This window comes from Cryptomeria japonica, chromosome 7, assembly GCF_030272615.1.
Source record: "Cryptomeria japonica chromosome 7, Sugi_1.0, whole genome shotgun sequence".
Lineage (NCBI taxonomy): Eukaryota > Viridiplantae > Streptophyta > Pinopsida > Cupressales > Cupressaceae > Cryptomeria > Cryptomeria japonica.
Genome location: NC_081411.1, coordinates 667,183,230 through 667,206,044, shown reverse-complemented (window position 1 = coordinate 667,206,044; position 22,815 = coordinate 667,183,230). Strand labels below are relative to the sequence as shown.

Genomic DNA, 22,815 nt, shown 5'->3' with positions numbered 1-22,815 from the left:
GCCTAAATAGCCTCCTAGATTGTGTTGGTAACCTGTCACAGCTACAACATTTGGAGTTGAGATGGTGTGAGAGGTTAACAAATCTCCTTCATACCATTTGTAACCTATCACAACTACATCATTTGAACTTGGGCTGGTATGATAAGTTAAATAACCTCCCTGATACCATTGGCAGCTTGTCACAACTGCAGTAATTAGACTTAAGAGGGTGTAGAATCCTAAATAGCCTTCCTCATACCATTGGCAACCTATCACGACTGCAACACTTAGACTTGAGAGGGTGTAGAAGCTTAAATTGCCTACCTTATACTATTGGCAACCTGTCATAGCTGCAGTTGGACTTGAGAGGATGTAGAAGCATAAATAACCTTCCTTATAATGTTGGCAAGTTGTCACAACACTTGGACTTGGGATCATGTGATAGGTTAGATAACCCACTTGATAACATTGGCAAGTTGTCACAGCTGCAACACTTGGACTTGGAAGGTTCTGCAAGCTTAAATAGAATCCCTCATACCATTGGCAACCTATCACAACTACAACACTTGAATTTGGAAGGATGCATAAGCTTAAATAACCTTCTTGATACCATTGGCAACCTGTCACAACTTCAACACTTAAACTTGAAAGGGTGTGTAAATTTGAATAACCTCCCTCATACAATTGGCAACCTAACACAGTTGCAACACTTGAACTTGAAAGGGTGTTCAAGTTTATATAGCCTCCCTCGTACCATTGGCAAATTGTCACAGCAGCAACACTTATTCTTGGAAGGGTCTGTAATCTTAAAAAATCTCCCTAAAACTATTGGTAACCTCTCACAACTGCAATACATTGACTTGGAGATGCTTCCTTAGCTGTAGCATTGAAGGATTCTAATGGAATCTTCAATGCTGTAAGGACATAAATTGAGAAATTCTTATACCTTTTATGTGGTTAGATATTAAAAATAAAATTCTAAAATTGAATGTTGAGGGAATCTCAATAGAATTGTCTATAAGAAATTCAAATTTCCTATCACGTTTGATGAATCATTTTCAAACATTAGTAATGATATATTTGCATCAAAATTATGTATAATTTTAATAGGTGATACACCAAATAAAACCTTTTGTTTGCATCAAGTTATAAACACGTGACTCAATAGTCAAAGGTGACGAGAAAGTAGAACCACAACTATGAAAGAAAAGATGACAGGATTATTGATCTATGGAAACCCAAAAGTTGTCCAAGACTCCATAGTGATCATCCACCTCAAACACATGAATCAAGGTTACAAATGCAAATGAAAAGGCAAGAGAAAAACTTACAAAAAAACCATAAATAAACAAATGAATAATGCCTTTTATTCATGTGAAACTAGACATTTGTATGAAAATACAAAAGGTAAAATAGTTTACTATCATATATGCTTGTTCCATTCTATGTTGATGATAATTAAAAAAGAAAATCTATTTATTGTTTTGGTGGGGATGAAGTGTGAATTTACTATTAACAATCAAATACTGAAATATTAATATTTAATAGAGTTGTTAGATAATCAATATATTTACGGCTTTTACTTATAGGACTCTGACCACGCCTTTATACATACACCTTTATACATACCTACTGCAAAAAACATGTCACTTTGGAACCAATCGAACATATCACTCTGTCTTGTACAATTTCCTATTCAGTTTTACTCATTTGCAAGAATAATGCACACACAAATTGAATTTTCTAAACTATACTAAAATAATTTTTCACCATTTTGAGTCAATAGTGGCCACATGTTCTACTTGAGACCAAGTGAGGAGCAAAACGCTATATAGCCATGATTTGTAACTAACTTTCCTAGAACATGACAACTAACAAGTTCAATATTAGCTAAAATAGTCATGTATTTATTATCCACTATACATTCTTTGGATCTAATACCACACTCAAGACAAAATAGTTTAAAAATTAAAAAAACATCCAATGAAAATGGTAAAAAATGACAAGCAAATAAGTGCTAGAAGCCTTTTGCTTAGAACAAAAATAATCAATAGTAATACATTCATAATTAAAAATGTGCGAACAAGTGACATATTCAATGAAACATGGCATGCCAATTTTTTAGCTAGATTTCACCATGTTGTTCATTCATTGCCAGTTAATTCATATGATTTTGAAGCCTTATGATTATCTATAATTTTTCTATATCCCACAAAATATTAGGATGGGGGGATGAGGGATAGGGAGACCAAGGGCCTAGATTGAAGATGATGAAGGGATGATGACTACATAGTGATGTGTAGAGATTTGGGGAGCCCCTAGTGAGGTCGAGGGGCAATGGCCCTCACAAGGATCTAGTGTTGAACCCTCAATGGGGTTGAGAGGCAGAGCCCCCAATGAGGTTCCATATCGTGATACAAAGTAGTGTTGACGGGTAGATCCACCACAACAAAGCACAAAATAACACCTTCAAAACTACAAATCTTCATGGCACATGTCATTTTTCAATTTTTTTCTTTTTTTCTTTTCAACACACTAGTCCTTACTATTTTTAACTTGAGAGTGATTTGGAATGAAGCTTAGATGCCTAATAATTTTTTTGTTAGTTATAATTTTGGTGGGGCCCACAAACCAATTGAATTAGGGCTTGTGGCATATAAATCAAAAAGGCCTTTTTTAAAAAAAAACATTTGACTTTTTCATTTTCCAACCATGGGGGATGCCTAGCAGTCATGGGGACAATGGGGAGACTTCAAGGAGCTCCCTTAGATGTCTCATGGATGTTCCAGAGTCCCTAGACCCAAAAGAAATCTATTGGTTTTCTCTATTGGATTGTTGGCATTGACAAAACCGGTCAATCCAGAGAACCAATATATGTGCTAAGATTTGTCATTGATGTTCAACACTTACCAGTGAAGACACTAACCGGTGAAGTGGTATAGGTAGAGTGGTGTTGTTTTTCAGTAAGCAAAAGTTATGACTTACAATAGATGGAAACAACATTGGTATTGAATGATCAAAGGTTCAATCAGCTCAAGGAAAGATAGACTAAGACAACCAGTCTATCATTCAGGAAGATCGGTCACTTTGATGATGATGAAGTCACAAAAGGTGACTCGGGCAAGAAAACTTGAAGTTGTATGCAAACTGGTAATTCATTGGCAAACGGGGGAAGAAACTTGATGCTAGCACAACAAACCGGCAATTAAAGGATGAACCGGTAATATAGAAGTGCAATGGCATACCGATAAACCTGTATGATAGAAGGAAGACAAGTAATCACCATAAATCTCGGAGTGGTGATCGGTTATTCAGCTGCGGTGGCAAAGGATGAGTTGGTGAGCTTGTGTCTATGCCAAATCACATGTTGGTAAGGTCAACTTTCAGTTATCATGCAGTCAAGCATGATTACATGCGGATTTTCTGGTTCACACTTATTTGACTAAACACAACTCAAAAGTTTCTATATTTAGGAGATGTGGTGGCAGAAGTTGTTGAACACGTGGCAGAATTGTTGTAAGGTGCGCAGAGAAAGAGAGGGAGATTTTGAATTTGAAATCTTCTGAAATCCATGATTGCTTTGATTGAGGGAATGCCTGAAAGTGTCGGCAGAAATTGTATAAAGTGTTTTTGAGTTCATTCAGAAGATTTTGATCATGATATTTGAAACAAGGAGATCTTGTTGAAGGCGATCCAAGGTGAAGAGCAGAGAGAGAGGAAGTGCTAAGAGGTGTTAGCACAGTAGACTATGTTTGAGGTAGATCAAATAAGTGCAGAGTCGAGAGACAAAGAACTGACTGAGTGCAGAGTCGAGAGATAGAGAACCGGCTGAGTGCAGAGTCGAAGGAAAGAGAACCGGCCAAGTATAGAGCCGAAGGACAGAGCTGAGTGCAAAGGCGAAGGTCAAAGGACCAACAAAGTACAGTGTCGAGGGATAGGTGATCGGCTGAGTGAAGAGCCGAAGGTGTAAGAAGAAAACCGGTGTTGTGCAGAGAAGACACAACCAGTGTGTATTGAGTGTGATGCATATTGAGATCTGATCAATCTATCAGTAGCTAATTCAGCAGATCATCCATTTGTTGCTTTCTAACCAGTGCAACATAAATCCCTTGACCGAGTGGACTTTAATAGGTCCCTATTGTAAAATCCCTTAACCGGGTGACATCTTAATTGATGTTCTAAGTCCTTTAACCAGGCTACCTTTAATAGGGTAAAGGCACTAACCGGCCTTGATCAAAATCCCTTAACCGGGTGGCACCTAACAGTGTCTTTGTAATCTCCTAACAGGGATGGCTCCTCACACTGTCAACTTTTCATGCTTGCATATTTTACTTCAGTGATTAAGTATATTGTTGGATTTTAGATGAATGCAGATTTGAGTTAAAAGTTAAATTGTGAAAATTTGATTAAGTGTTGATTCACCCCTCCCCTCTCAGCACCGGTTGGGACTAACAATTGGTATTAGAGCTTCAAGTCCCTAGAATCAGAAGAAGCTTAATCGGTTTAGGGAGAGATCTAAGATGATGCGTAAGGAGGGTCCTAAGTTCTCTAAGGAGAATTACACCTTATGGTGTGGAAGAATGAAACTCTATCTAAGATCCCTAGGTGAACACTACTGAAATCATGTGATCACAGAGTACAATGAACCTTCAAGGACTCTTTCTTCGAACTAGATCAAGGAAAGGCAAGATAATACTGTTGCTATGGATTTGATTGTTAGCACACTTTCAGATAATGAATTTGCTGAGGTACAAGATTTGAAAACAGATTTTTAGATATGGAATAAGCTGAAGACAATCTATGGGGGAGATCCCCATGTTCAAAAGGCTAAAGTAGACAGCCTGAGAGGAAAATATGATGAGATGAGGATGCAGGAAGGAGAAAACATAGAGCAGTATAGCAAGAGGATAAAGGATGTAGTAAACTCCATTAAAAGTGATGGAGGAAAACTTGAGGAGGAGGATGTGGTTAGCAAAATCTTGAGAACCTTGCTACCACAATATGCAATAAGGGTCTCTGCTATACAAGAACTCAGATCCTTGGGAACAGTCAATGTAACTCTTGACTCATTGATTGGTAAGTTGAGTGCTTTTGAGTTGAGCAATTATGACAACAACATACCAAAGATTGATGTTTCTTTCAAAGCATCCATGATGCATGCACCAACAAGGAGAAGGAAAGAAACCGATAGTAGTTCTACTACCAGAACCGGTCAATCCCATGAAAGTGACAATCTGCTATCTAAAGAACAGGAGCAAGATGAAATTGAAGCTCTATTAGCAAGAAGATTGCTAAGAGGTAAAGGAAAATACAAAGGTAAACTACCCTTAAAGTGCTTCTCATGTAATAAGATAGGTCATATTGCTTCAAGATGTCCTGACAATGATAGAGACAAGAAGGATAATTTCAGAAGCTACAGGGACAAGAGCACGAAGGAATGTTATCTTGCAGAAGAAGGAGTCACTGATGAAGAATCAGAGGGATCTGATGGAGATGGCATTGCATTTGTGGTTGTCAAGGAGGACAGCACAAAGGAAGGAGATATGACATTGATTTCTAGCACAAACCGATGTGGAGAATGGGTGATCGACAGTGGTTGCACTCACCACATGACCGGTGATAGAAACAAATTCCTCAGCATGGAGGACTGCAATGGAGGAACTATGAGAATCGGAAATGATGCCCCTTGTGCAGTAAAAGGTAAGGGCTCTATAGCCCTGAATGATAAGACAAATTGTGATGATGTCTATTGGGTAGAAGGATTAAAATATAGTTTGTTAAGTGTTGCACAACTTAACAATAAGGGTTATCGGTTAGAGTTCAATTGAGGAATATGTAAAATAAATGACAAATCAAGAAGTCTGATTGCCACTAGTAAACAGTCAAGAGGCAATCTATTTCATCTAAACAACACCATAGGTAATTGTCTAGTGGCTAAAGTTCAAGACAGCTGGTTGTGGCACAAAAGATTGTGTCATGTTAACTTTGATAGCATAGCAAAAGTCAGTAAGGCAAAATCTGTCAGAGGTATGCCTGACATAGTAAAACCTGAAAATGCTATGTGCAAAGAGTGTCAACTAGGAAAGTTGACCGGGTCTAGTTTCAGCAATAAAACTCTCATCTGAAAATGTGTTGGACTTAGTTCACACAGACCTGTGTGGTCCCATGAAAACCAAGAGTTTCTATGGAGATCGGTATTTTATGTTGTTCGCGGATGACTTCTCAAGAATGATGTGGGTTGTATTCTTGAAGGAAAAATCTGAAGCCTTTCACATGTTTAAGGTGTTTAAGGTGTTTAAGGCTCGAGTAGAAAGAGGAACCAGTAAGAATCTGAAGTGTCTAAGATCAGATAGAGGAGGAGAGTTCACCTCTCAAGAGTTCATGAATTACTGTGAGGAACAGAGGATTATGAGACAAATGTCTGCACCTAGAACACCTCAGTAGAATGGATTTGCTGAAAGAAGAAACATAACTCTTATTGATTGTGCAAGGAATCTAGCGATACAGAAGGATATCCAACATATCTTTTAGAGAGAAGCAATAAGCACTGATGTATACACTTTGAACTGGATACAGGTAAAGAAAGGGACAAATAAAACTCCCTATGAATTATGGAGTGGATACTCACCTAATGTTTGTTATTTCAAAGTATTTGGAAGCAGGTGTTATATCAAGAGGGATGAGTACACTGAAAAATTTGATCCCAAGAGTGATGAAGGAACCTTTTTAGGTTACTCAACAAAGAGCAAGGCATACCGGTGTTTAAACAAAAGGACCGGTAAGATTGTGGAAAGTGCAAATGTCAGAGTAGATGAGTACTCTGAGAAAAATGAACAGGACAGTAAGAGTGAACCGGAGGACTATAAAGGGTTCGAGTACAATGTATCGGTGGAACCTACTGAAGAAGATCTTGTTGAAGTGGCTAATGAAGAAGCCTGTGAAGTAGAACCTCCACAACCAGTAGAAGAAGCTCTGAGGAGTGAACTGGTATTGGCTAAATATGTCAGAAATAATCACTCTGTAGAAAATATCATCAGTGACAAGGATGCAAGAGTTCTAACCAAAAGAAGAGAAAGAGAGAATGGGTGTATGCTCTCCAATTTTGAGCCCAAAACAGCAAAGGAGGCTCTAAAAGATGATGATTGGGTCAAAGTCATGGAAGAAGAACTGGAGCAAATTGAGAAAAATGATACATGGACTCTGGTGCCCAGACCGGAAAACAAAAAAGTAATAGGCACCAAGTGGGTGTTCAGAAATAAAATGGATGAAACCGGTAAAGTGATAAGAAACAAAGCAAGATTGGTCTGTAAGGGCTATGCTCAAGAAGAAGGTTTGGACTATGGAGTAACCTTCGCATCGGTGGCCAGGCTGAAAGGGGTCAGAATTTTGCTGGCCTATGCTGCTTATAAAAGGTTTAAAGTATACCAAATGGATGTCAAATCGACATTCTTAAATGGGGTGTTAGAGGAAGAAGTATGCATAAAGCAACCAGAAGGGTTTGCATCTGAAGATGGCAGGAATATGGCATGTAGGTTGCAGAAGGCTCTATATGGGCTGAAACAAGCACTGAGAGCTTGGTATGAGAGGTTACACTCATATTTGTTAAGCATAGGGTTCAAAAGAACCAATGATAACAGTAACCTGTATCTGAAGAGTGGAGCTAAAGGAAAACACCTAATTGCTCAGATCTTTGTAGATGACATCATCTTTGGGGGAGATGATGAGATGAGAAGAAGCTTTGCAGAACAAATGCAGCAAGAATTTGAGATGTCCGTGATTGGCGAGATAAAGTTTTTATTGGCCTGCAAGTCTCTCAATTAAAGAATGCCATCTTCATCAGTTAGACTAAGTACATAAGGGAAATTCTGAAAACTTTTGGAAATGAAGATTGCAAGCATGTTGGAACTCCAATGGTTACAGGTTGCAAGCTATCTAAATATGATGAGGCTAAAGAAGTGAATGAGACACTTTACCGGTCCATGATCGATAAGTTACAGTATGCAGTACATAGTAGACCAGACATAGCACAAGTTGTTGGCTTGGTTGCCAGATTTTCTGCAAATCCAAAAGAGACTCACATGATGGCAGTCAAAAGAATATTTAGATACCTAAAGGGGACTGATGAGTATGGTCTCTAGTATCCACACAAGGGAGACTTCAGTTTAAGTGTCTTCACTGATTCAGATTGGGCAGGAAACATCGATGACAGGAAGAGCACTAGTGGAGGTGCATTCTTTCTCGGAGACAGGATTGTATCTTGGACAAGTAAGAAACAAAACTGCATATCTCAATCCACAGTTGAGGCTGAGTATGTAGCTGTTGCAATCAACTGCACACAGATAGTTTGGATCAAGCAACTGCTGGAAGGAATACAAGAAAAAGTGGTTGGACCGGTAGTGATTCATTGTGACAACACCAATGCCATTGACATATTTAAGAACCCGGTGATGCACTCCAAAATGAAGCATATAGCCATCAAATATCACTATATAAGGGAACAAGTTCAAGAAAAGGAAGTGATGTTGGAGTACATACCAACAAAAGAGCAGGTGGCTGATATCTTCACCAAGCCACTACAGAAGGACACCTTTGACTATATCAGAGGTAAGTTGGGGGTTATGCCCCTCCATTCAGTAAAGTAAGCAAACAAGGTTCTACATCAATCTGGTATGATTTCAAGTTTTTTTTGATGACTAGATTGATGAGTGTGGACTGCTCCGGTTAGGGGGAGCAGTCTTGTAAGTGTTCAGAAAGGACTCTTTGGCATTGTTGTCAAAGGCAGAGATATGATTAGAGTGCTTGAGCATTGGCAAGTAGTGATTGAGCTGAAGTTGTTGGATTGTTGGCATTGACAAAACCGGTCAATCCAGAGAACTGATATATGTGCTAAGATTTGTCATTGATGTCCAACACTTACCGGTGAAATGGTATAGGTAGAGTGGTGTTGTTTTTCAATAAGTAAAAGTGATGACTTACAATACATGGAAACAACATTGGTATTGAATGATCAAAGGTTCAATCACCTCAAGGAAAGATAGACTAAGACAACCAGTCTATCATTCAGGAAGATCGGTCACTTTGATGATGATGAAGTCACAAAAGGTGACTCAGGCAAGAAAACTTGAAGTTGTATGCAAACCATTAACTCATTGCCAAACAGGGGAAGAAACTTGATGCTAGCGCAACAAACCGGCAATTAAAGGAGGAACCGGTAATATAGAAGTGCAATGGCATACCGGTACACCGGTATGACAGAAGGAAAACAGGTAATCACCATAAATCTCGGAGTGGTGATCGGTTATTCAGTTGCGGTGGCAAAGGATGAGTTGGTGAGCTTGTGTCTACGCCAAATCACATGTTGGTAAGGTTAACTTTCAGTTATCATGCAGTCAAGCATGATTACATGCAGATTTTCTAGTTCGCACTTATTTGACTGAACACGACTTAGAAGTTTCTATCTTTGGGAGATGCGGTGGTAGAAGTTGTTGAACACTTGGCAGAATTGTTGTAAGGTGCGTAGAGAAAGAGAGGGAGATTTTGAATTTGAAATCTTCCGAAATCCATGATTGCTTTGATTGAGGGAATGCCTGAAAGTGTCGGCAGAAATTGTATAAAGTGTTCTTGAGTTCATTCAAAAGATTTTAATCATGAAATTTGAAACAAGGAAATCTTGTTGAAGGTGATCCAAGGTGAAGAGCAGAGAGAGAGGAAGTGCTAAGAGGTGTTAGCATAGTAGAGTATGTTTGAGGTAGATTGACTAAGTGCAAAGTCGAGAGACAAATAACCGACTGAGTGCAGAGCCGAAGGAAAGAGAACCGACTAAGTGCAGAGTCGAAGGAAAGAGAATTAGCCGAGTACAGAGTCGAAGGACAGAGAACCGACAGAGTGCAGAGCCGAAGGACAGAGGACCGGCAAAGTGTAGAGCCGAAGGACAGAGGACCGGCAAAGTGCAGTGCCGAGGGATAGGTGACCGGCTGAGTGAAGAGCCGAAGGTGTAAGAAGAAAACCGGTGTTGTGCAAAGAAGACACAACCGGTGTGTATTGAGTGTGATGCATATTGCGATCTGATCAAGCTATCAGTAGCTAATTCAGCAGATCATCCATCTGTTGCTTTCTAACCATTGCAACATAAATCCCTTAATCGGGTGGACTTTAACAGGTCCCTATTGTAAAATCCCTTAACCGGGTGACATCTTAATTGATGTTCTAAGTCCTTTAACCAAACTACCTTTAACAAGGTAAAGGCACTAACCGGCCTTGATCAAAATCCTTTAACCGAGTGGCACCTAACAATGTCTTTGTAATCTCCTAACAAGGATGACTCCTCACCGGACGTACTTCAGAAGAGTACAAATTTTTTGAGTTCCTACTCACACCGTGGTTTTCTCCCATTTGGGTTTCCACGAGATAACTTCTTGGTGTCGCTGTCAACTTTTCATGCTTGCATATTTTACTTCAGTGATTAAGTATATTGTCCTCCCCTCTCAGCACCGGTTGGGACTAACATTCTCAACATCTAAAACATTAAACGAAAATCAAGTGGAGAAAGTATTGTACAATTGGTGGCAGCCATATTAACAAAGTAGTTTCCCATGTCATTTAAAACCAAAACCAAATTAACAAATAGCCTTAAATAATACAATTTCTGGAATGGTTCATGTCAAAATATATATGTGAATAAAGGATAAAGGAGTACTACTGCTAATTACAAGACATAATTCTCAGTAGTACTAATCTCTCTGCATAAAAAGCTAAGTTATAGAAAATTCAGGTATCTCAAATCAAAAGAAATTATCCTTCTTACACAGCTGCAACACCACCTTCACCAGCATCTGCTCCATTGAGAAGCATTTTGTCAAAGTGCCATACACCTGTTAAGAAAACAATGCACTTCAGCATTCACATTCTAAACCATTTAAAACTTTTCATTTCATAGTTTGTCCTAGGATGCCAAATTGACTAAAACAGGAACAGAAGATGTCTTAAGACTGTCTGCAGCTTCTTTCTGGGGTAGTCATTCTATTCTCATTGTTAGTAAAGTGTGTTTTTGTAAGGCTCTCTCAAACCTATTTTCAGAACACCTCTATAGAAGCTTAATTATCATGGAATTACAATTTATTAGGTGATACACAAAATGGATAAATCATAAGTTAGGAACTGGATCAAAATACTAATGCGCTCAGAAATGTTGAGTTACTCCCTTACCATGCCCTTTTCCAATTCTTCTCAATTGAGCAACATATTCAGAAACCTTTTTAATGTCCTCCACCTATAAAGCAAACAGACGAACAGATACCATTAAATACCTGATACAACAAGAAACACAACCATTGGTACAAATTAGAAAACCATCCTTGAATTATACGTCCATTTCACAACAGATAAGATTACCTGCTTGGCAAGGAAGTTACCCTCTATGAAATCTGTCATTTGTGCATCGTTACACTGTGCAGCCACCTGCAACACAAACCATCCAATTCAATATAGAAAACAGTAGATAATAAAAAATTAGAAAACAGGATGCAATTTAAATAACACCAAGAAACCAACAGTCAACATGAAATAAAATAAGGTCATGTGATCCTAAAATTCCTCGTACAGAATGTAATCTGAGAAGCTTTTCATTATTGAGCTTTTCCAAAGACAATGCAAGCTCCATGGCTGTCAAAACAACAAAAAGTTATAAAACACAAGACGAAGGAATATGAAATGTAGGTAACGAAATACAATTAAGCATGACTATCACCAAACAAAAGCTTGATATGAAGGAATATGAAATGTAGGTAATGAAATGCAATCATACAAAGTTTAGAGTGATTCTGCAATGAATATCATACACAACTTACATGCTGTAAACCAAATAATTGTTAGCATATTCCTATACAAGGAAAATACTTTATTATATAACTTGTTCAAGAAACGAACTCACCATATAAGGCGTCCCCTTTCTCTGGATGATCAAATTCCATCACAGGCATCAATATAGATTGAAGTTTTACTTTTCCACCACGTATATTCTGGTCTCCAATGAATCCTCAAAAAAGTTTATTTAGATTGAAGACATAAGCCAATATAAATGTTTAAAACCACAAACAATATAAATTAATCAAGTTTTAGCTTAGAGACATATCAAGAAAATATTCTACCTGGTACTGCATTAGCTTTACTGCATGGTCACGTTCCTCATCACTAGCATCTTTGAAGTATCTGCCAAGAAAGAACAGGAACATTTACTTTTTGAAAGCTATACTGATATACCAGAATCCAAGCCAGCACTCAACAATACATCTTCTGACTGTACACAACGAATATAAAGAAGAAAATCGATCCCAACATGTCTAGTGAGCGGACTCGATATTGTCAGTTTGTGTAATCCAAAGAAGCCAAAGGTTTGAATCCAGAGATGTTCAGGATATGTCTGCTTTGTATGGTGGTAGCACAGTTCACTACCTCTTTGTCTATGCCTGGTAGGCTCAAAGGGAGCAAAGATAAGCTTATATGCACATGCATATCATGAAGCTTCAAAGTTAATAATTTTCTAGTGCAATTCTACTTGAGTACAATTCATAAGAGATCCAAATTTGTTTGAACTAACTATGCTATATCCTGGGAGAAAAAGTGCTTGCTAAAAGAGTGGTAACCTATTTCCTAGGGATCAATGTCAATAATACTTAAAATTTCCACAAAAACTGAAACGTGTAACTTATGTTGCCTTGACTTTAGTATCCTAGTCTATGCCTATGAAAGATAGATAAAACTGTGCCGTGTCATTTATGTGTTGCCTGCCACCAACCTCACATGTTATGCACTTTGACCTCATTCATATGTAGTCGTATGGTCCATTTATGCCTGAAGGTGTTTGATGGTTTATTCTAGAGTGAGCATTATTATATGGCCCATTCTGTCTATAGTATTGTATGGTTTCGTAGATACATTGGCTTAAATGGCTTTTAATCAGTAGTCTAGTCTCCAAGACATTAATGCATTTCAATTTGAGATTTAAAAAACTGATTAAATTAATGTCAGCGTTGATTGGAAGTGTAATGTCCCCTTTGTAAGAGACCTTAGTTTTGCCCTAGATTTACCCTAGATATGATTTTTAACCGATAGGAAGAGGGTTAGGAGGAAAGTACCTTTATCTATTTAGGAATAAAGACCTGCAAAACAAAGTTAGGAAACATTCTACAAATCATGCTACATAAATAAGTAATCATAACAACAACTATAACCAAGTAAAGAAATGATTGATGTATAGAATGAAGTGAGAATAAAGTAAGCACACATTGGATTATAAATAATTGTTAATAATGAAGTTAGAAACATGAACCATGATTTACTAATTGTTCACACTGCTACTTGGCTACTAATGAATCCTCAAGCACAGTAAGCTATTATGGATGCTTGATAGGGTGTCTTGATCAACTGTTCCCCCTTATCAAGTCCTCAAGCCAAACCCGATAGGGTGTCTTATCAAACCGTTCCCCCTATCAGCCATACACAATAGGGTGTCTTATCAAACCGTTCCCCGTCAGCCATACACAATAGGGTGTCTTATTAAACAGTTCCCCCTATCAACCATACACGATAGGGTGTCTTATTAAACTGTTCCCCCTATCAAGCCATACACGAAAGGGTGTCTTATTAAAACATTCCCCCTATCAAGCCAGACACGATAGGGTGTCTTATTAAACCGTTCCCCCTATCCTACAATATTCATATTGTAATCAGTATAAATTGACTTACAGTAGTCAGATTATTATGAATTAAGTTATAGTCCCCAGATTATTATGAACATAGACCAACACATAGAAGTATGCTAGCAGCGTTATCCGCTTTATTCATATATAACGTCACCAATGACCATATCCGTTGTATGATGCAGATGATATCATTATTTAATGCAGAACAATGTTATAGATTTCCCTTATTATTATCATTGAATAATTGATACAGGCTTATGCACATTTTGTGTTTCAATGTTATAGAACATCGATGCTGATATAAATTGAGTTGTATATGTATACAAACATTGGTAGAAACATGTATTCATTACTTACCTGATTGTGAGTGCCAGCCATGTCCATGATGTCTATTTACTCTGATAATTCCTGATCCTTTTCACATGTTCTCTAAAATATTAATGAATAAATGTTAAGACCACGAACAAGGATGTTACTGCCTGTAACTTAATAACAGTTCTGTTCTGATCTGATCGACGGTGATCTCCCTGGATGCTTTGATTCCCTTTGCCTTTTTATCTCTCGATGTGAGGGAGAGGTCACACCTCTTCATTATGTATGCCCTTTGGCAAGAGATACACTCTTTCACCATTAGCACCCTTTGAAGGAGTGCAACTCTTCATTATTTCTGTCCTTTGAAAGGGGCACAAACTTTCACAATCAGATCTGCACTTCTGATCCCCAAATTATTCCCCCTCAAATGAGGTTCCCTTCTCCCTTTTAGATCTCATGTTTGAGGGAGTCACAACTTTTCATTTCGAGCCTTTCAACTATTCATTAAACTTAACTAAATTTTAATTATTTTATTTTTTATTCTTTTATATTTTAATTTTATTATTAGTATTTATTATTAAATCCTGTTACAAAATGGGGACATTATAAAGATGTTGATCAATTTTCAAACTGCTTTTAGATTTGGAGTTTCTTCTTAAGAAAAAAATACAATAAAAAATTGGCACTATCATCAGTTGGTGATTGGATTTTCCAAAGTTTTGATTAAAGTAAATGCTTTTGACTGGAGCTATGAACCGGAATACACAGAAAGGGCCCAGATCCAAATACACATCACCCAAAAAGGTGAACAAAACATGTCTCGCAAGAAGAGAAACAGAAGCCAACAAAAAAAAAGGGGAAAGCAAAGACCAGCAAATGCTTTTGACTGGAGCATGCAATCAGAAGCTGGCTTTGGAAAGAACCCAAAAACAAAAACAAAGTCAAGATGATCAAGGCAGTTTGAAACCAAACTTCAACAAAGGGGTCAAAAGTGGGGCAGGATGGGAATGGAAAGACCTTCCATTCTTCAAAGGAGAAATCTCAATTGAAGGATTCCCGAGCACTGCAATGAGTTTCCTTTTGACCTTGCACGAGGACCCTTTGCCCTCATCAATGTGGTTCTTAAAGGAAGGGCTCTCAAGAACAACCTATTCCCTAACTGAGGAATCTAGAACCTTACCACTGAGGTCACACACTGTAGTATCCAACACCATCCCATTACAATGAGGCTGAGGACACCACGTAGTAGAGATGACCTCATTGGAGTGCACAATACCATGAAGATTTTGGCAAATCAAGAAAAAGTGCCCAATACAATCCATAGGTCTCACAATAAAGTTCCTGCTCCCAAACCCCAAGCTTGGAGCACAATTTAAAGCTTTTAGGCAACTTTGAACCAGATTCAACCAAGACAAAATCTAGCAAATAGAAAACCATTTCTAGATATAGTGACATTGTCAATGGTAATAAATTGACCGATAGCATCAACAATTCCATGAATGATACTTTCATCCCAGAATTCTAAAGGGAGCTATGGGAGACAAACCCAAATAGGAAGCATTATAAGCTTGGTAGCATCAAAACCAACAGGCCAATTTTTTAAATAAAGAAATACCTTATTAAGAAATTAGGGACCTCCCTGACAAACACAAGTGCAATTCTCAGTAGTATGAAAGGAGAATAGTAGGAATCCATTCATCAAGGCCACAACATGAAAACTTGGAGCCATCCAACAATTGGATACCCAGCTACGAATAATGTCAATGGTCGGTCTCTAACCAAAGAATTTCTCAATAAGAGCAAATTGCAAACAAATAGAAGCTCTATCCACCCACACATTAGTAACAATTAGAGAAATAGAATAGGGAGCATGATGCACCTCGATAAAGGTATCATCCCCAACACCACATACCTGCAAAGAAACTAAAGGTCACGATAGGAACAACAACAACAAAACACCCAAATAAAGGAAACCCCACATACAATGAGCTAGGATGAGGCTCCAACACATCTGAAATCACAAGATCACACCTGGCCCTATGTAGTAAAGAGACACCTACACAAGGGACCCCACACCCAACCATCCCTAGAACACAAAGAGGACTCAAAACCCTCCTCATTTTGACCAGCAACAGGAAAAACACTTTGGGATCACCAAAAGCTCCAATGCAACTTATTTGCAAGCTTACAACATTCTAGGTGTGATCCTCAAAAACTCTAGAAGTGCAGACAAGAGCCACAAAAGGGGTCAAAACAGCAAAAGGAAAAGCATTCTCACCCAGCACCATAGTATTTTTGGGAGAAAGCAGAAACCCCCTCCTAAGGGAAATCTCTAAATCACATGATCAAAACCCAGCAAAAACAAGCCTATTTAAGTACTTGCGCTTTAGAAACCCTCATCTACACATCTTGCCACAAATCCATGAGCATCTGCTCTTCACTATCCGAGCCGAACAAAACAAGCCTTTGGAGGGCATTCCATTGCAAAGGGACATCCACCTTGTCCTCCAAAGAGTTAATGAAACTTGCTACATCTCCATCCTCGTAGCCATCATTCCCTTCCTCATCTCCATCCTTGCTCGGGCTTTGTACAAAGAAATAAACCTTTTTCTTACACCTTCATCCACTCCCAAGCTCTCGCGTGCTTCCTCATCCGCTTTGACTTCCTCTACCACTTCCACTTGGCACCATTCCTTCTCTATTATAATCAAATAAAACTTAGGACAGGATGTACCCCCAGGAGGAGTGAAACTGTCACACTCCACATCCAATGGGTTAATCAAGATACAATATTGTGGGGGCCCCTCATTTGTTGATGGGGTAGAGAGTAACCCCACAAGATTTGAACCTTGGTTGTTGGCACTATAGGCAAAAGTCCCATCATTTCACATTAGGATTTTCCAAAATTGTTTGTCCCACTCCACAGTGGGTAAAAAGATACAATATCTTGGAGGCCCCTCATTTGTTGATGCGGTAGAGAGTAACCCCACAAGGTTTGAACCTTGGTTGTTGGCACTATAGGAAAAGTCCCACCATTTCACATTAGGATTTTCCAAAGTTGATTCTATAGTTTCTTCTTAATTTGAAGAGACTAACAATAATATTTCAAGTAGACTGAATTTTTATGGACGGACAAATCGGAACTTGGTTAATAAGCAAACTGTTAGTTTCAGTCCCTGCAGATTCTCCATCCATAACCCTAACTGCCTCTAGAATTCAAACAGGAGCTGTTTTTGAGAAAAAATGGGACACTTTGGGTCATTTCTGTTCAAATATGCATCAGAAAATTACATGCTAAACCTGAATACCTGAATTATGAAAGGTTCTTTATCAAAATAGATATGACTAAATGATTACTATCCTTGACTCGGTTGAAACAGTTTTCCTACACTTAAAATGTCTCACACCATTTTTATCTGTAACCTGGAAGCAAGACACAGACAACGTTTTTCAACCTTATAAAGCTTTGATGTACCTTTCTTAAAGCAGGGTAGTGTTTTCAATGTTTTCCTTGACAGAACATGTGTTGTTAGTTAAAACAACCTTTTCAAGCAATGATCCTATTTTGAATATGAATGAGTGGCACATGCTTGTGCTAGGAAACAAAGAAGTAATAGAAGATAGTCCAATCCAATAAGAAGAATCAAACCAACAAGAATAGGGACCAACTACAGAAGAAGAAGACAAATCATCTGAAAAGCTTCAAGAGGTTAATCAAGATCCTTCTGATGTCACAAGCTGATGAAGTTGTGGGCATGTAACACCCAAGTTTAGATCAGTCAGAACTCTTTCAATTAGAAACAAGTGAAGAGAGAACGTATGAGGAGATAACTCTGGATGAGCAGCATATGGAATTATGCACTAATCTTTTCCCTGTTTGAAAGTCTGCTACGAAAAGATAAGAGAGGCCAGTAGTAAAGAGACCTGAGTTGAGCAGGCAGGCGCAATCTTACCTTTTCTTTAGTGAATGGGTAGTGCGCCTGCCTTGTTTTATTATTTTGATTTCTGAAGTAAAGAAGTTCATTGGCCATAGAAAAAGAAAACAATGGTAACAACATGAAGATTTGAAAAAAAATCATTTAAGGTTTTCTTTCTCTAGATAGTTTAAATTTGAGACAAGAGGAAAAGATCTAGTTGAAAGAACTAAAAACTAAACATTAATATTATGTCTTTTGACAAATGGATCAAAATTCTCACTTCGCAAATCCTGGAAGAGCAACATTGTCTCGGTCAAAATAGGCAAACAGAGCATGATAAATGTATGAAACGTTATATTCCACACTGCAAGGGAACAAGCATGTAAGTTAGATATTTATTTAATACGACTAAATGAGCAATAAAACTCAAAGGAGAAAAAGCTAAGAGAACCAGAAAACATACTTGATTTGTTCATTCAAAGCGGCTTCACATGCACCATCAAACCTTTGGCGTGCAAAGGATTTAGTATAGTTTACAGAAACTTGAACAAGCTCGTTTTGCACTTCAGCAAAAGGCTCAAAGATAACACCTGTGACAGGCTTACTATTGCTCTCTACATTCATGGCACGTATGCTAAATAGATCTCTCTTTTGTCTCTGATATGACAACTGGCCTAAAGAATGATTCCCCGCTGCTTTATCCTTAAAAGCATCTTGATGCTTCGGAGATGATATGGCAACAGAAGTAGCTGCAGGGACTCTAAGCAACATTTTTGCTGCAGGTAAGCACAAAAATCATGAATCAAACTACACCCATTTAAAAAAATAGCTGAAGAAAAAAACAGGTCGTCCTAGAAGGGTACTAAAATACCCTAGTAAAAAGCATTCATCTAAATACATTAGAAATTTAGAGCAAAATTTCAAAAACAATTTATCTCTAAGTATACAAGATACACTTATACAGCACTATTCAGGATGGATTACCAGCTTAATTTCAGCTGCACATATCATCATACATCCCCTTTGGCTTAGATGCCAAGGTCACAAGCCCCTGAGGAGTAAGGAGTTGTCCAAAATTACTCCGAATAACCTTACTTTTCTAAGATGCAGGATATCAGGAGTAACCACTCTGCCCAAAATTTGCAGCCAGCCTAATCATTTTTATCCAGCTTGTGGTTGATTGGAACCTTGGCGAGTTGTATAGGAGCCAACGGCAACAACAAACCTCAGCCCAATTGATATGTGCTTTGATTTTTCAATATTGTAATTTTTATAACTGAGACCGACTAAGCATTTCAAAATACACAAAACAACGAATTTCTGGATTCCAAATCAGTCAAGGGTGCTGTTAAAAAACAACAATGTAGTCATAAGAAAAAAAGGCTCTTCTAGCCAGGCTTAACAGTGCAACACCAATATAGACCAATCCTCTAGGCGTCACAGAAGAATAATAGGCTTCAGGACTTTAAAGATGTGGTCGTTCCATAAAACATCCAAAACTGAGTAAACATTGCCCTAAAAATCAGGGTGTTGATTTCTCAGGCTGTCAGAGTGGAAGGTTGAATTTGAAGTGCCTGAAAACAGGTTTCAAGAAATTTGCTGGCCAAAAGGAAGCCTAGCTATGGTGAGATTTTCCTTTTTCTTGAGATGCTTTGTACTAAGTTATAGTGTTAAAAGTGGAGTTCCTTCGAAACCTTATCATAAGCATTAAATTCCACGTTACAGAAACTTTTTAACTATGATTTTTCTTTAGTGATAATCTTGGGTGCAGAATTCCTTTAACACTGCAGCATAAGCATCAAATTACATCTTACTTTGGGCTATTTTTCATAAACCACTTCAAAAAGATTGACTGCAATGGCTGAGAAAATTACAGAAGCGCATTTCATGGAACCATTGCCTACAGAGGCAATCGCCTTGAAAATTTTGAAATTCTATACGAAGAGCAAACAAGTGGCGAGAACAGCAAACAAGATACCCATACAAAAATGGAATGCAGGACACAAACCCAACACAAAATCAAACGAGCAGCCAAGAAGATAACCCACATAAGAGAAAAATGCAGAACATACACCCAATCAATAATCAAAAAGTACAGGCATCTAGTTACCCAAATAAGAGGAATGCAGACCGCATATCCAGTACAAAAGCATAAACAACATATCACACAAAGTTGTCAAAGCGGTCAACTGACTAAGTCGATGGGTTTTCATGTTAGAGGTCTAGGTTCAAATCTCCAAAGTTACAAAGAATTTATTCATTTATTGGGTTTGTGACTCTTAAGTCCTATTATTTCTGTTCAATAAATTGTATTAGTTACCACTCTGCTTATTAGCGTGATGAACCCCAATGATCCAGACAAAATGAAGTCCTAGATGAATTTAACAAAGATATACCCTTCACTCATAACATCAAAGCCAATGGACTCCCCACAAGTGAAATACCCAATCAGAAAAACATACCAGACAAATTGTAGATATTAAGTTTCCATGGTAAATGTGAGCTTCTGGATTTAATCACTATCCCGATGATGAATCATAGAGTATGATTCTTTGATAACAAAAAAGCACGCACAGCCAAATCCAGAAGCTCACATTCACCATGCCAGACAAAGTTATTACGACCATCCCGGCCCAAAACTGGTCAAGCAAAATAGTTACTCCCACCAAATAAGATTCAAAAATTAGCAAAACAAAGTGTAGAAATATCAAAGCATACTCAACAAAAATGAGTTCATACAAGTTGACTTGTCCAATAGAATGACCTTGAGAGATATAATGGATTTTACAGCAGAGACTTTCAGAAGATATGATATTTTAAAGAGTTAGAATTGAGTAAAAACACAGCTTCACTTATTCAAAGTGACTGAGAAGGCCATAGGCTAACCCCAGGTGAGCATCTATTATGGCATATAAGCCCAAGAATTTGAAAAGGCGAGCAAAATCGAGAGAATAATAATATGCCACAGTAGAACTAAAATGCCATAAAATGTGTTGCAGTGAAATATTGCTCTTACCAAGTAAGACCGAGAAGCGTATAATGCGAGATGTTAATCTTCACTGTGCAAACCAGGAGAGCCACAATAGCAGGATGATGGAGCCTTTGTCTTTATAGCGTCTGTGACCCTATACAACTGTGTTGATGTTTGTTGTATAACGATATTAGAAGGCTAATCAATTCAGAGAATCTGTTATCGACACGTGGCATGTAAAAAGATTGTTGTGGTCCTTCCGAAGCGCAAGAAAACTTCCACAATGACGGAGACTCCCTATGGTGGGGAAGGTTCGGGCTTGCTCACTAATCTCATGTTAACAATGAATTAAATTAGGAAAGACATTTTTGTTTGCGATAGGTATGTTACCTAGAGAGTTTTTTTTTTTTCCCTCTTCTACTTCTTTCTTTCTCTCTCTCTCTTTCTTCTTTCTTCTTCTTCTTCTTTTTTCTTTCTTTTCTTTTTTTTTTGGTTTGTTGAGTGAATGATAATTGCATTTTATGAATTCTTTATTTATTTATCTTTACAATATCAAAAATTGTAATAAGCTAGTATGTCAAATGTGTGTAATGAATTTGATTTGGGGAGGAGGGAGCCTTCTTGTACATTTGGTGTTTGGATAGTGGTGCATGTTCCTACCATTTATCTTTATGGAGTGGCTGGAGAATTGAGTAAGTTAGTATATCAAATGAATCTAACCAATTTGATTTGGGGAGGAGGGGGACCCCTTGTACATTTGGTGTTTGGATAGTGGTGCATGTTCATACCATTTATCTTTAGGGAGTGGGTGGAGAATCGATGCAATGCACAAGGTCAATTGTCAGGTCATTAAGCAAATTTTTTTTTTATAATCTACGAGATTAACTATAATAAGTTCAATATGTCAAATGTGTCTAATCAATTTGATTTGGGAAGTAGGAGCCCCCTTTATGTTTGGTGTTTAGATAGTAGCACATGTTCATACCATTTATCTTTGGGTAGTGGGTGGAGAATCAAATTTAATACATGAGGTCAATTATCAGGTCATTAAGCAAATGAAATTTTGTGCACAACCTTGGTCTCCATGGACATGTGGCAACTTTGTGCATAATGATTGATTGAAACTTGAATGGTTTGAGTTTTTTCCAAGACATGGCCATTAGATCTATGTTGTCAATGGGTGGATCGTTTGACCATACTTCTTACCTAAAAAGTGACACACAACGTGTTTTGTGTGTGGCATTTGAAGCTGTGAGCTTATGAGTGAATACCTTTATAATTTATGTCATTAATTACATGTACATATATTATATAATGTGATTCAAATGGATAACAATATTTTTAATAGTTAAAAATAAATATATAATTTTATTAAAATTAAATTATATATTATAATTAAGAATAATATTTTTAATAGAATGTAATAAACAAATTAAAAATGAGAATCATATTGTCTCATTTAAAGGGTTCCTCGGGTTAATCCTCATCTATTGAAAGATTGAGTGCATTTTGGATTCCTCGAAAGTAAGGTTGGATAAAGTTGAACTTTCATGGGGCTTCAAGTGGTAATCTGGGGTAGTCCAATGTAGGATACATGTTCAAAAATTATAAAGTTAAGGAGATAGGAAAATTTTGTGTCACTTTCCCTATGGGAACCAATAATGAGGTAAGAGATAAGGCAATGTCTTATGACCTACAAGAATAATTAAAGTTAGGGATCAAGAAAACAACAATAGAAAGGGATTCCCAAGTATAACAATAAATGCACTATGAATGGGGAGGTTTAATAATTGAAAGTTAAGTAATGTTCTACAAATATATATGAAATGTTGAATTCGTTCAAACAATTTAGGGTGAACCATGTCTATTGTGAGGCTAACAAAGATGATGACATACTAGTTATAATGTCCCTTACCAAACTTTTGAATGAAAACAA

At 37.6% G+C, this 22,815-nt stretch overlaps 1 protein-coding gene across 1 annotated transcript; it reads right to left on the bottom strand.

The window, feature by feature from the left end:
• Window positions 1-10,553: 10,553 nt before the first annotated feature.
• LOC131040847 (ferritin-2, chloroplastic) lies at window positions 10,554-21,078 on the bottom strand. Its single transcript, XM_057973805.1, has 9 exons — window positions 20,925-21,078; window positions 18,372-18,684; window positions 18,189-18,272; window positions 12,126-12,186; window positions 11,909-11,996; window positions 11,579-11,640; window positions 11,371-11,436; window positions 11,185-11,248; window positions 10,554-10,850 (listed from the first exon to the last, which is right to left on the bottom strand). The coding sequence occupies exons 2-9, from the start codon at window positions 18,677-18,679 to the stop codon at window positions 10,780-10,782; spliced, it is 804 nt and encodes a 267-aa protein (XP_057829788.1). The 5' UTR covers window positions 18,680-18,684; window positions 20,925-21,078; the 3' UTR covers window positions 10,554-10,779.
• Window positions 21,079-22,815: the final 1,737 nt, after the last annotated feature.